Genomic DNA, 12449 nt, shown 5'->3' on the forward strand with positions numbered 1-12449 from the left:
CGAGTTCGCCACCGGTTCGGACCGCAAGGATGCGGCAGAGAACTCGCTGATCGCCTACAAGGCAGCCAGCGATATTGCCATGAACGATCTGCCCCCAACACACCCCATTCGCTTGGGCTTGGCATTGAACTTCTCGGTAAGATTTTAGCTTGCTTCTTAGTCTGAAATTGTCCTTTACTAACATGCGGATTCGCTGGCCATGGTTCTAGGTGTTCTACTATGAGATTCTCAACTCGCCGGATCGCGCTTGCCGCTTGGCGAAAGCCGCTTTCGACGATGCCATTGCCGAGTTGGATACACTGAGCGAAGAGAGCTACAAAGACTCGACACTCATCATGCAGCTGCTGCGCGACAACCTCACATTATGGACGTCCGATATGCAGGCAGAGGGTAAGCATCATTAGCACAAGCAACCCCCTTATTGAATAATTTAATTAACTGTTTTCATTTTTATGATAAGAAGTAGACCCCAACGCAGGTGATGGCGAGCCGAAGGAGCAGATTCAGGATGTTGAGGATCAGGATGTGTCGTAATTTAAGTAAACCCCCGCCCTTCCATTTAAAACACATAATATACCTTCTAAAGTAAATATAATACCATATAATATATATGCATACATCAAAACACAACAACACGACAACAGAACAACAACCAGAACCACAAAAGAGGTCCCAGGAACCACACACTACAAAACAACAGCCGCCGATCCTTTGGATGTTCGACTATCGACAAAAACCGATCGATAATCGATACTTGGAGCAGTAAAGTCCACACAAATAGAAAAGCAACAGCTCAGCCACAACAGAACACTAAACCCCCGCAACCAGAAGTAGCCACAACACCACGGAAAAGCACAAAAAGAAAACACATTTGAGGCGTCGGCGGCGGCCTGTTGGTGGGCGTGGTTGTTTGCAATGCAACCTCCACCCACTCCTCAGTGAGCGGCAAGTGCGCATCCTCCCAACAGCAGCAAGCAACAACATCAGCAAGAAACAACTCTACTAAATTTAACATTTTGCATTCGAGAAACAAGGCATTATATTATATTTAAATAAATATTATATTTAATTATGAGAAGCAAAAAACAAACAAATAAACTTCATTTAAACCACACACGAAAATACACACGAAACAAAAATGAAAACGAAAACGAAGGCAAGAAGAAAAGATCGGAGTTGAGAAGAAAAAGAATCGGAAAGAAAAGAAGGCAATTTTCAACAAGGCGGAGAGTGGCATGCGCATTCATTTCGAAACTAATTCACGAGTTGGCATGCATTAATTTCAAAAAAATACAGCAGCAAATCCACATCAAAAGAAGTTTAATAAAAACAAACACAGAAAAACGGCAACACTTAAATACAACTTTAATTTTAAGCCAATAATATAACGAAAAGAAGAAGAAAGTATAAAAAACCAATTAATAAGCGCAAACGTAAAAGTAAAACATAAAAAGTCGAAAATGTAAGGAAAAATACAGCAATTAATTTAAATTTAATACAAATAACAAAAACAAAAGTTTATAATGAGAGAGGCAAAACAAACGGAATAAGAATAGAGAAGGAATGCGAAATAATGCTAAAAACTATATTAAACGAGAAAAGGGAATGTTAGTTAAGCGAAATTCAAAAAACGAATTCTTAAGCTTAAATTTGTATGTACGTAAGTGTATTGTTCAACACTGACACTCGCACACACACACTCACCTCACACATACAACCGTACACAAACACACTCACTCACATACCGAACCGTTTGTATTCTCTTTTTGTGTGCTCTCTTACCAAAACTTATCGAACGGTAACTTTAGTTGATTTCCGTTATTTGCCTTTGCTTCCTGTGTTTTTCCATTGCAATCGCAACCAAAAGTTTTCTCATCTCTTTCCTTGCGCAACAAAGAAAACATATTAATAAATATAGAAAAGTATTTGTATTTGTAGTTGCTAAAAACGAAATACAAACAAAAAAACACAAAGGTACATATATATTGTATACATACATTTATACTTGTATATTTTCTATGCCCTACCACTTATGTAATTTGTAGAGATTTCGAATTTTTCCAAGAGTCCCCCTCACCAGAGACCCACAGCCCACTCCAATTCCTGCTCCCCCTCAGACGAAAAAATGCTTGCATTTAAAATCCGAAAATCCCTAAAACAGGAAAAGCCGAAACAGATGAAATATCATTTTATGTAGCCAAAAATCGAAAAGAACAAAAACCAGCATTATCTGTAGGATGTTTTTGCGTGCTTAACGAATGGCAAATAATAGCAACCAACCAAGAAGCTAGAGAAGCACGAGCTTTTTCACAGTTCATTTTATGATAAATGAGGCGCGCAGAAAGTGTGTGGTGTGCGACAACAAATATTTCACAGTCGCTACAAAGAAAAGCCCGTGCAGAAAGTTAATTAAGCATAAATCAGGCAGCAACAAGAACAACAACTACAGCAAACATTCTTGAACGGAACAGCAATACCAGAAACCAACAGCTAAACTGACATTCGAATTCATTTCAAATAAAAATCATAAGAAAAACAACAAAAACCATTGGGCATCACAATTTATTGTTAATTGAATTTTGGATATCTGCTTGAGGAGCTGTGTGACGGAGAGGAGGCAGTGGTGTGCGTTGTCCAATCAAGGCGAGAGAGATATGATGAACAGATACTTGGTTTTATCAGTCCCAAAAGTTTTCAAAAATATAACGTTGATTGCTTCCGAGGGGCAGGCTATTCTGAAGGTTAAAATTGAGACTGCTCTTTATCCACTTCAATCGAACTGTATTTTTTCTACCTTCTACGAACTATACGATAAACTTACATTCCACAATCCACTCACTCCACCACTCATACATGTATAGGGAAGTGGATACTGCAAGTGTTGTGTGACGTCACGCTAAAACGAGCTGTTCTCCATTGGCACCCAACTGGGCCTAACTATGTGACGTCACGCCGCACTAAATGGCGGCAGCGTAGAACATTCTTGAGGAAACTTATGAATTGACAATGACGCCGAACAAAACGGTGGGATGTGCCACACTTTTTCTGCTGCTGCTGTCACAGACGGCAGAACACAGAAAATAACGAACACGATGACGACGCCGCTGCGTCAAATCACAAGGGTCCACTTAAGCTCAATGTCATTTGGCCAGCACTTTCGTTGGCCCGGAAGCAACAACAAATGTGGGTCTAGTGGCCATTGTTTTGCATGCACTGCGGCGCACAATGGAAATACAAATACTTAGATATCTATATTTGAAAATCTAGAAAGAAAATGTGGAAAAGACAGACCACGGGCAAAGAGCGAGCGTCCCAAACCAGGCCAGGCCAGACCAGCGATTTAGTTGTGAAACGTTGCTCGAGTCTCGGAGATGGCACTGCAACTGCAAATCGAGAAACTCAAAGGTTTGGACAACTACAAGGCCTGGTCGATGACGGTGCGGGCCTATCTGGAGTCCGAGGATTTGTGGTCTGTGGTGGACCAAGGTCCCGAGAACAACGAGGAGGTAAGTAAGCCCCATTCGAAATCCTATTCCTCGCCAGCTGTATCTCTGTTGCAGTCACTGCTCAAGGACAAGCGTGCCAAGTTCATCATACTCTGCCTGATCGAGACGAAGCTGTGCCAGTTTATGGTCAGCATCCGTACGGCCCGGGATCTGTGGAATTATCTGCGTACCCAGCACTCGCTGCGCTAAAATTGAATCGATCGAATACAAGTCCCGTGTATTGCAAATATCTGATTACAAAAGACGTTCGTTTACATGCAAATGGGAGCTTCCTGGGCTTCGGGGAGTTCTATGATGACTGGTTGGTCCTCGGGGTCCTCGTCGAGCAGTCCTTCAAAGTACCAGCCCAGCTTTTTCTCAAGACGCTTCCTCAGACGCTCGGCACTGACGCTCAGACCGCCCTCATGCAGGTTCACCAGCAGCTCTCGCACATCCTTGAAGACGCTGTTGTGGGGGCTGGGAACCATCAGTTCCTCCGGAAGGTAGGGCAGCTGGTGGGCCAGCACCTCGCTGTACTTCATGTAGGTTAGTCTGTGCTTCGACACCGCCGCCTCCGAATGGGCCAGCAGGCCGAGCAGCTTGCGCCAGTGGGCCAGCGACTCCACCGAGTAGCCGACCAGAAAGAACACGTAGGCGAGCTGCAGCTCCTCAATCAAGGCATCGGAAGAACCGAAGCTGTCGATAAGGTCATCCACAGCTGCAATGCAGTCCATGGCGTGTCGTGACACATCCGCTGGCAAGGCATCGTGGGGAACGCGCAGGGGAATCGCTCTGAAGCGCGGCGCTGTTCCCTCAACGGGCTTGAGGTTGGGCAGGAGTTCGCTTTCGTCCAGGAGCAGCCTGATGGCGGCATTGCGCTTGCTGCCGCTACTGGATGCGGCTCCCGGTTCGCCTCGTGGTCTGTCGGCATCTGGGCAGGACTGCAGCTCAACGTTGGTGCGTATGGTGCCCAAGGTTGGGCGGCAACGATCCACGCATGGCTCTGTCACGCTGCCCGTGAGATCCTTCCACGGGCAGACATATCGGTAGTCGTAGGCAGCCAGCATCTTCTCCAGCTGAGCCAAGTTCTTTCGTATACGATCCCGCTCCACCTCGGGCTCGGCAATCTGTCGCGGTCGCAGCTCCTCCAAGTCGTTGTCCCACTCGCGTACAAGAATCTCGTTGGGATGGAAGTAGTGCACGAATCCGACACGCGGCGCCGCATCTCCATAGAGTCCCTGGGAGGCACACCACACATAGTGCACGCCAGGCGGTATCATCTTAACGCCTCTGAATTCCGGTCCAATCGTGTAGGCGCACAAATCAATGCCAAACTCAGTGCCCACTGGTACGCCGGCTACGACCAAGACGGCGCCATCCGCCAGCAAGCGCAATGCCAGCTGGGGATCCATATTCATGCTGGAGTTGTCTTTATTCATTCTGGAATCCTTGTGGTCTTGTTTCAATTGAGAATGTTTTGCGAAAATAAAAACCAAAACAGAAAGAACACAAGATTCGATTGCTGTTATCGATAAATTCAGCTAGAGGTGTCCAGAGGCGATGTTTTTAGGCGCAAATGTCAGATTTTCGTTGATTTTATTTTTGAGACAATTTTTATGAATAATTATGCTATAGTTAATTTTAATACCAATTAGTATTGCAAGCTGCGTTTAGTGCCGATATCGTCCAGTATTTGGCGTAGCTCCTCATCCTCGAAACGACCCTCCAGCGACGGTATCAATGCTTTGGCCTCCTCGGGCGCCTCTGGGCAAAGATTGCCCAAGGCGGCAAGCTCGAATTTGTGAAGTTTCTTTTGCATCAGCAAGCTGAAGGCATATATGATTTAATATAATAAAAACAATTGTTAAATGTGTTGATAGTCTACCTGCGAACGGACATGATGGTCTCCTTGTTCTTGAATTTGCGAAAACTGTCCGTGTAGGCATAGGTTTTCATAAACACCTCGGAGAACTCCTGCTCCTCGTCGGCGGACTCGTTCTGACGCTTCCGATGGTCGAGCAGCATATGCACCTCCGATATTAGCAGCGTCTCGGCATTCTCAAACTCTGAAAATAGCCAATACCACATGGTTCGTTAGGACATTAGATGGAAGAGGGTACAGGCATTATTGTTGTTTGGCCAATTTACAAGTGAAACATTGGGGGCAGAACTAAGGGCTAGCCGTAGGACGGCGGCCTGCTGATGTGGCCATGCTCCAGCAGGAAGTCATATATCTGACGCGTCTTGTTCACGTCGATCTTGATGAGACGCCGCGCATCAGCCAGTCGCAGATGTCCAAGCTTAGCCTGTTCCGAGATGAGTTGATTCTTAAAGTCCAGATAAGATTGTGGCACCAGTCGAACCACACTGCACAGCTTGCGCTCAGCATCATCCAGCTTCGAGTAACCAGGAAGATCTGATTGATAAACAGGAGTTAGATGTGCAAATATTAACGCATGATCTCCGATATTTACCTCCAACCTCCATGGGACTGGCCTTTTTGCGCGTATTCATATAGATCTTGGAACCGAGGCCCGCGGCCAACTGTTCAGAGTTCCCCAAGCTCCGGCAGTTTTGCACAATTTGCTGTAGGTCGAGTGCACTGCTCTGCCTTTGCCTGGCGTAATCTCGTTGAGCGTCCTGGCGCTGTCTGAGCAGTCGCGCATAACGAGCCCCACCGGACAGTGTGCGGACACCCTGATGGCGCAGATCGTACAGTTTGTACAGACGGATGTGCAGTTCGCGATAGTAGCGCAGCGACTCCACCAGCATGTCAAAGTGCATGGGTTCGCACAGCTGCATGAAGCCCAGGAAACGCATGCAGCTGGCATCGCTGCTGAATGCGTGCACGTATTTGGTGATCCAGCTGACGGTGCGATTGGGCATGATGAGACCGTTCTGGCGCATGATAGTGTACCGACGCCTCCGTTCTCTGTGGAATGGGAGGAACATTAATTCAAGATGATGGTTAAATAGACAGGATTGGCTTACCTCAAGCGATTGTTGTAGGCACGCACCAGTGCTAAGCGCAGCACCTCGTTCAGCTCTCTTTTCGTGCGGCTTTCCTCTTGCTGATCCTCGTTGCTGAAACTCTCCTGGGCCACCATAATGGAGAGTAGACTCTCGGCGGAGGTGTCGTAAGGCGTATCGAAGTCGCCGCGGGCACAGCGATAGCCGGCACTGAGCTTGAACTGCATGGAGGCGATGTCATCGTGACGCGGCGGGTCCAGGCTGCGCATCTTGAACACATATGGCATTCGCTCTGGTAGGTAGCTGTGCCTAGCGTGCTGCAGTCCCAGCAGACGCTCAAAGATCCCCCCAAAGTAGCAGTCGTGGTAGTGACGACGAATCTCTGCCGGGCTGTGGCGCTCGCCCAGAGCATACGAGACCGCCTCCCAGTTGCCATAGCCCTGCGTACGTAGCGTTTGCAGCAGCACACGCTCGTCCCGCACCGTCCAGTCTGGCTCGTCGGCAAACACGCGAATGTCGTCGCGTACTATGATGTAGGCGTGGCAGTTCCTATGCGAGGCTATCTCGCGACCTCGCGAAAAGCACTGCAGGCACAGCAGCGTGTCCAGACACTCGGAGCACTTGATGTATGGCTCGTTAAGGTGGCAGCGACACGTGGCGCAACTGGGGCCCCCGCCATCGGTAGGCAAAACACTGCAGTTGCTACTCTCATCGCGCGCCCTTTCCTCCAGTTTATCCAGTTGCCTGTGCAGCGCTTTCGCCTGGTAGAAGACAGTGGTGCACTTGGTCTGGCCATCGGGGCGGGCCCGTGCAAACTTCATAGTCGCACGCTGGACCTGATCGGCTATGAGTTTGTCTAAAAAAAGGTCATTCAATTTGGTTAACATGTGTGAGGGGCGCCCACCCTGGTTGCTAGCATTTGGTTCTGCTGCTTGTTTCACTTGTAATTTGGGAATGTGGTTAGTTGGAGCGGTTCATATTACCTTTGGGAAATTGCAGGTCGGCAGCATCTTCATCCACCATGTCCACGGGGTTCATAAACGACATTTTTTTTTGTATATGAGAAAAATTTTACTTTTTAATACAAGTTTTAGAATTGCCGCTGTTATTTCCTTAGCGATGGGTAGTCTTGTTGTAATTGGTACAATTAAAAACGATATGCGATGCGTTATCGATAGTATCGCAAGTAAGACTCCGTGCAATTTGGCAAGTGTGTGCCTATCAAAGCAGTCTGTTGTCACTCCATGTGGTAAAAAATAACGACAACACAAAATATAACTTTTATGCTGTTTTGATAATGAAAACCAATTTATTAACTTGTGTTTTCGTGCCGCCGATTCTTTTTCCACCCACTGATCTCTTATTTTGTATTGAGATGGGCGACAATCGACCATACCACACGATAGTCACAAAATATCGATAGCAGGCTGACAATATTAGTGGTGAGAGCGTGCTGATGCAACAGTGTGACCGCGGAATTATCGATCAAATATTCCGTCGGACCCTCAAAAATATACCATCTTATTTTGAAAAAATGCAAATGTAGCTGGGACTCTTAGCTGCGTGCTCTACACGCACTAATACACATGTAGCTGGGACTTCAGCTGCGTGTTCTACATGCACTAATACTTGTGTTGCATTCGAAGGAGAGCGATATGCAAAATACTAGATTTGGTAGTATTTTTTTGGAGGTTGATAGGTCGATAGGCGAAGGGGCAAGGCGATCAACGGTGCCGGTGAGAGAGCGGGAGAATGTAAAGGAGGGGAATATTGCGNAAATATTATAACGTTTAAAATGAAGTGCTAGCGTGTTTAGTATGGGGGGGGAAAGGGGACCACAGCGGCGAAATGGAGAAAGTCCGCCACACTTGGGAAGGAGAGCTGAGGTATTCTGAGTCGCATCTCAGGTAGAGTACGTAGGAGCTAGACCATCGGCACCTCAGACTTGTCCACGTCTGGGGTGGAGAGATGTTTGTCCGTTAGATGTAGAGTAAAGTCCGATGCATTGTTTTGAATTATCGTTTGTTTTTTTTGATATTTGTTCGAGATGTCCGAACAGTTGGTTTGTTGTGCGACCTGGGGGCCTGGGAAGAACTCAGCCCTGGGATGACTGGCTAGCCGGCCTTGCCCCAACACCAAAACAGGTTCGTAACAATAATGGCGCCCAATTTAAGACAAATTTATGAGTCGCAGTCCGTTCTCGAACATGAAAGTGGGAGAGTACGGCTGCGAATCATAAAGTTCGAAGAGATTATAAATGTCCAGCCGAGAGGAACGATCTCGAGTGGTAGTCTGCAGTAAGGGTCCGTCTGTGTTCCGGTGGCCTGTGAGGAGCTTTGAAGGCTGGCTCGCAGATGCACGGCACGGAGGGATCTGTAAATGTAAAAATCCACAAAGTAAATTGTTTTTTTTAGTTTGAGTTTAAACTTATCTGACAGAGGGAAGCCGGAGCNAGAGAGCCGGAAAAGAAAAAATACCCGAAGTTAGATACGATGAAATTTGTTTTGTTGTTCTATGGTTGTATCTAAACTTAGCAGACAGAGGGAAGCCGGAGCTCTCAAGGGGGTAAGGTTTGGCACTGGCTGAGGAGAGTCCTCAAGCCAGTTAGCAACCGACCCGTTGCCTGGTGGACAGAAGAGAGCCTGGAAAGAAAAAAATACCCGAAGTTAGTTAAGTTCGTGTAGTTTGTTTTTGTGCAGCTTCCCCTACTTACCGCTGGAGGACACCGGGAAAGTAGTATCTCGTAGAGATTTGTTTTGCTCGAGGTGGCCCGTGGGGACATTAAGTCGGCCACGCGATGCACCTGGAGCAGCTACAAGATCCCGAAGCTATCCTTCAGTAGAGTAGTGGGACAGAAGCAGCTAGGTAGCAGAGTGAGCGCCCTTGACTCTTAATCTTCTGTAGAAGATGAGAGGTCAACAGCACTCGCGAAGAAGTTGAAGACGTTGGACAAGCAAAGACGTAGGGAACCAAGTGCAGATGGCCCCAGTAGCAGTTGTGGTTACTTTCCCCTCTTAGTGTTGATCTTGCAGTAATTTGAAGTTCCGTGTCAGGTTTTGTTTGAGCCTTGAGTTTCTGTGGAAGAGAGAAAAGTAGGTGGTCAGAAAGTTTATGAGCAACTACAATTTACGGTCAAAGGGGAAAATGACTAGCAGGACTCCTCCGCCAGGAAACTTGCCGGAACAGGGCGCAGAAGGAGGAGAGAACGACAGTTGGAACCAGCCGAAGTACCCAAAAGAATTGCCGTCGGAAATTCTTTCGGGCATAAACGTCGCCATAGCACAAGCGCAGGAGACGCAGAGAGGAGCTATGGCGGACACCATCAGCAGGACGCTGCAAGAGGAGATCCGTCGAGGATTTATGGAGCTGATGGGTGCCATAACGGAGGCAATGACGCCCCTGCGCCAGAAGGGAGAGCTGATCCAGGATCTGGGCTGGGAGGATGGTCCGAATGGCAGAGAAGGCGGTGCGAAGGCTCCAGAATGGCGAAGACAGAGTACCGGCACCCGACCCAAAGGTTCCGTGGAACAACAGGAGCATATTCCACAAGCGCCTCCGAGGAAGCCGGAGAGACTGAGCCAATATTGGTCACGCAGGGTGGAAGATGGCGACCTGGAAACGAGACCGATGGTACCTGAACGTGAACCAGCAGGAGACGGCGGAGCTCGGCGATACACGACGCCCTACGAGAGGCGAGACGACTGGAGAGAGCCGAGATGGGGACGCATCGACAAATGGGACATCCATTTCGACGGCGACCCAGACCCGGCCAAACTGACGGTGGAGGATTTTGTGTTTCGGGTCGAATTTCTCCAGAGGCAGAGTCGACGCTCGTGGGACGAAGTCCTTGATAATTTTCACCATCTGGTGAGAGGACGTGCTGCCGAGTGGTACTGGCAGTTTGTAAGAGAGAATCCTCCAGAAGTCTGGGAGGACTTAAAGGACGAGTTGGTATCCCGATTCCGTGCAGTAGGTGGGCAATACGAGCGGCTGCGGGCGTTGAATGAGCGACGGCAAGAACCTGGAGAATCGGTGGAAGATTACTTTCGAGCGATGCGGAGGCTGGCTGCAAGACTGATCACCCCAATAGCAGATCCTGAGATGGTCAGAGTCGTCAAGAAGGGACTCGAGGAGGAGATCGCTCGTTATGTGTACGCGATCCGAGTCCGAAACCTGGAGCAGCTGAGGGAAGAGTGTGTAGAGGTGGAGTACCTTTTCCGCAGACGCGAGCGAAGGTCAGCTTTTCGCCCAACGCTGAAGTTCCAACAATCCGGTAAGCGAGTGGAGGAGATCGAGCCAGAGTCGGAGGAGCTGTTGGAAGGAGAGGAAGAGGTGATGGTTGAGGAAACCCACCTGACAGCGAAGCCGAGGCTGGGCTGCTGGAATTGCGGAGAAGTTGGCCACGGGTTCCGAGAGTGTATGGCCAAGGAACGCAGAGTATTCTGCTATCTCTGCGGAAGGCCCGAAACGTACACGCCGAAGTGTCCCAACTGCTCGGGAAACTCAAGAACGGGCATGATGAAGGCGGGATATCAGAGCTCGGGACGGAAGCCCGCGAGGAAGTGAAGGAAGCGCTATTGGAGGTTGTAAAAATTAAGCATATTAACCCAAGTAGTATAGAAAAAAATAGTTTAAAATTCTTACCGGTCGAAGAGAGGATGAGGAAGTATAAACAAGCCCGAAATCGGATCTTTGACGAACATCAGCTGAATGGAATGCGAGGTGTCAGCCGTAGACTCCAGAGGGCCCGTGCACGCTTCCGGCAAAGGAGACAGACTCGCAAGGAGGTNGGAGTGGGAGCGGTGTTGTTTCAGTTGGACGTCGAAGGAGCCGAGCGTCCGGTGGCTTTCTTCTCCGCCAAGTTAAACAAGCATCAGCTAAATTATTCTGTAACGGAAAAAGAGTGTTTAGCTGCGGTGTTGGCCATTGAAAAATTCAGACCGTACATTGAATTGATGCCCTTCACGGTTATTACGGATCACGCCAGCCTGAAATGGCTCATGTCATTGAAGGATCTAAACGGACGTCTTGCGAGGTGGTCATTGCGACTGCAGAGGTTTGACTTTGGGATCGAACACCGGAAACCTCAGCTGTTGCAGCACCGCCTATGTGAGAGTGCGACGTAGCTGCTTCACCACTATCTAGGAACGGAGATCCTCGGATTCCAGACGACAGAGTTTGAGTCTTCAGAATATCAGGAGCTGAAAGAAGAAATCGGCAAGAATCAAGACATGTTGCCTGACCTACGAGTGGAAGGGGATGTGATATTCAAGCGGATGGCTTACACGCAAATGGACGACCAAGTGGAAGGGACCATTTGGAAATTATGGATTCCCGCGTCTCTGACGGAAACTCTTATCTCCAAGGCCCACGAAGACCACACAGCTGGACACGGTGGACTTAAAAAGACCTTGCATCGGCTAAGAAGGCAATTCTACTGGCCAGCGATGACGACACAAGTGCGGGAGTTTGTCCGGAACTGCGATGCTTGTAAGGAGTCCAAAGCACCCAATTATCGAAGCCAGGTAGGGATCGGTCAGGAAGTCGTAACGGAGAGGCCATTCCAGAAATTATACATCGATTTCCTGGGAAAGTATCCTCGGTCGAAAAGGGGACAAGCTTGGATTTTTGTCGTCGTAGATCACTTCTCTAAATTCACCTTTCTCAGAGCGATGAGAGAGGCGACCGCTGCGAACGTAGTTCAATTCCTAGTACAGGAAGTGTTCTACAAGTTTGGGGTGCCCGAGGTGATCCACTCCGACAACGGAAAGCAGTTCCTGTCGAAGATCTTCCAGGACATGATGAGCACCTTCGGCGCCCGACATCTGCGCACAGCAGTCTACTCACCACAGAGCAATGCCGCCGAGAGGGTGAACCGGACAATATTAGCTGCAATCAGGACGTATTTAGAGAAGGATCATCGAGACTGGGATATGTACCTACCGGAGATTGAAGTGTCGATCCGTGACTCAGTGCACGAAGCCACAGGCGTGA

The 12449-nt window shown here is 48.4% G+C and overlaps 4 protein-coding genes across 6 annotated transcripts in view; 2 read left to right on the plus strand and 2 right to left on the minus strand.

The window, feature by feature from the left end:
• Positions 1-808, plus strand: part of LOC117586094 (14-3-3 protein epsilon) — a 5012-nt gene extending 4204 nt beyond the window's left edge. The window contains 3 exon segments of the mRNA XM_034275950.1: positions 1-136; positions 210-390; positions 461-808. The exon segment at positions 1-136 is cut by the window's left edge and continues 30 nt beyond it. Of these exon segments, the coding sequence (XP_034131841.1) occupies positions 1-136; positions 210-390; positions 461-534 (391 nt within the window). The 3' untranslated portion in view covers positions 535-808.
• Positions 809-3532: 2724 nt separating this feature from the next.
• Positions 3533-4989, minus strand: LOC117586088 (protein AAR2 homolog). The gene is made up of 2 exons (XM_034275943.1): positions 3762-4989; positions 3533-3691 (listed from the first exon to the last, which is right to left on the minus strand). The coding sequence occupies exons 1-2, from the start codon at positions 4922-4924 to the stop codon at positions 3634-3636; spliced, it is 1221 nt and encodes a 406-aa protein (XP_034131834.1). The 5' UTR covers positions 4925-4989; the 3' UTR covers positions 3533-3633.
• A 75-nt stretch (positions 4990-5064) lies between these two features.
• Positions 5065-7863, minus strand: LOC117586102 (DNA-directed RNA polymerase II subunit Rpb4). Of its 2 annotated transcripts, XM_034275965.1 has the most exons (4): positions 7439-7863; positions 6477-7299; positions 5960-6417; positions 5565-5901 (listed from the first exon to the last, which is right to left on the minus strand). In XM_034275965.1, exons 1-4 carry the CDS (start codon positions 7500-7502, stop codon positions 5663-5665), a joined length of 1584 nt encoding a protein of 527 aa, XP_034131856.1. In that variant the 5' UTR covers positions 7503-7863; the 3' UTR covers positions 5565-5662. The 2 variants fall into 2 exon arrangements, with proteins under 2 accessions (XP_034131855.1, XP_034131856.1); XM_034275964.1 differs by lacking the exons at positions 5565-5901; positions 5960-6417; positions 6477-7299 and adding exons at positions 5065-5311; positions 5371-5551 and having other exon boundaries at positions 7439-7604.
• A 3744-nt stretch (positions 7864-11607) lies between these two features.
• LOC117586089 overlaps positions 11608-12449 on the plus strand; it is a 4036-nt gene continuing 3194 nt past the window's right edge. The window contains exon 1 of one of the 2 annotated variants that reach the window (XR_004573972.1): positions 11608-12443. The gene's annotated coding sequence lies outside the window, so the exon portion shown is untranslated. The remainder of the gene's footprint in view (positions 12444-12449) is intronic. The other variant, XR_004573971.1, reaches the window with a different exon arrangement.

The sequence above is a fragment of the Drosophila guanche genome, unplaced genomic scaffold (assembly GCF_900245975.1).
Source record: "Drosophila guanche unplaced genomic scaffold, DGUA_6, whole genome shotgun sequence".
NCBI lineage: Eukaryota > Metazoa > Arthropoda > Insecta > Diptera > Drosophilidae > Drosophila > Drosophila guanche.

Bases quoted from the DNA above. Each gene is read 5' to 3' on its own strand.
- LOC117586088 (XM_034275943.1), bottom strand. From the start codon at position 4,924: ATGAATAAAGACAACTCCAGCATGAATATGGATCCCCAGCTGGCATTG. The intron at 3,692-3,761 runs GTAAACGAACGT...ATTCAATTTTAG, and splicing joins CAGGAAGCTCCCATTTGCAT to CGCAGCGAGTGCTGGGTACG.
- LOC117586102 (XM_034275965.1), bottom strand. From the start codon at position 7,502: ATGTCGTTTATGAACCCCGTGGACATGGTGGATGAAGATGCTGCCGAC. The intron at 6,418-6,476 runs GTAAGCCAATCC...CCCATTCCACAG, and splicing joins GCCTACAACAATCGCTTGAG to AGAACGGAGGCGTCGGTACA. The intron at 5,902-5,959 runs GTAAATATCGGA...TTTATCAATCAG, and splicing joins CAGTCCCATGGAGGTTGGAG to ATCTTCCTGGTTACTCGAAG.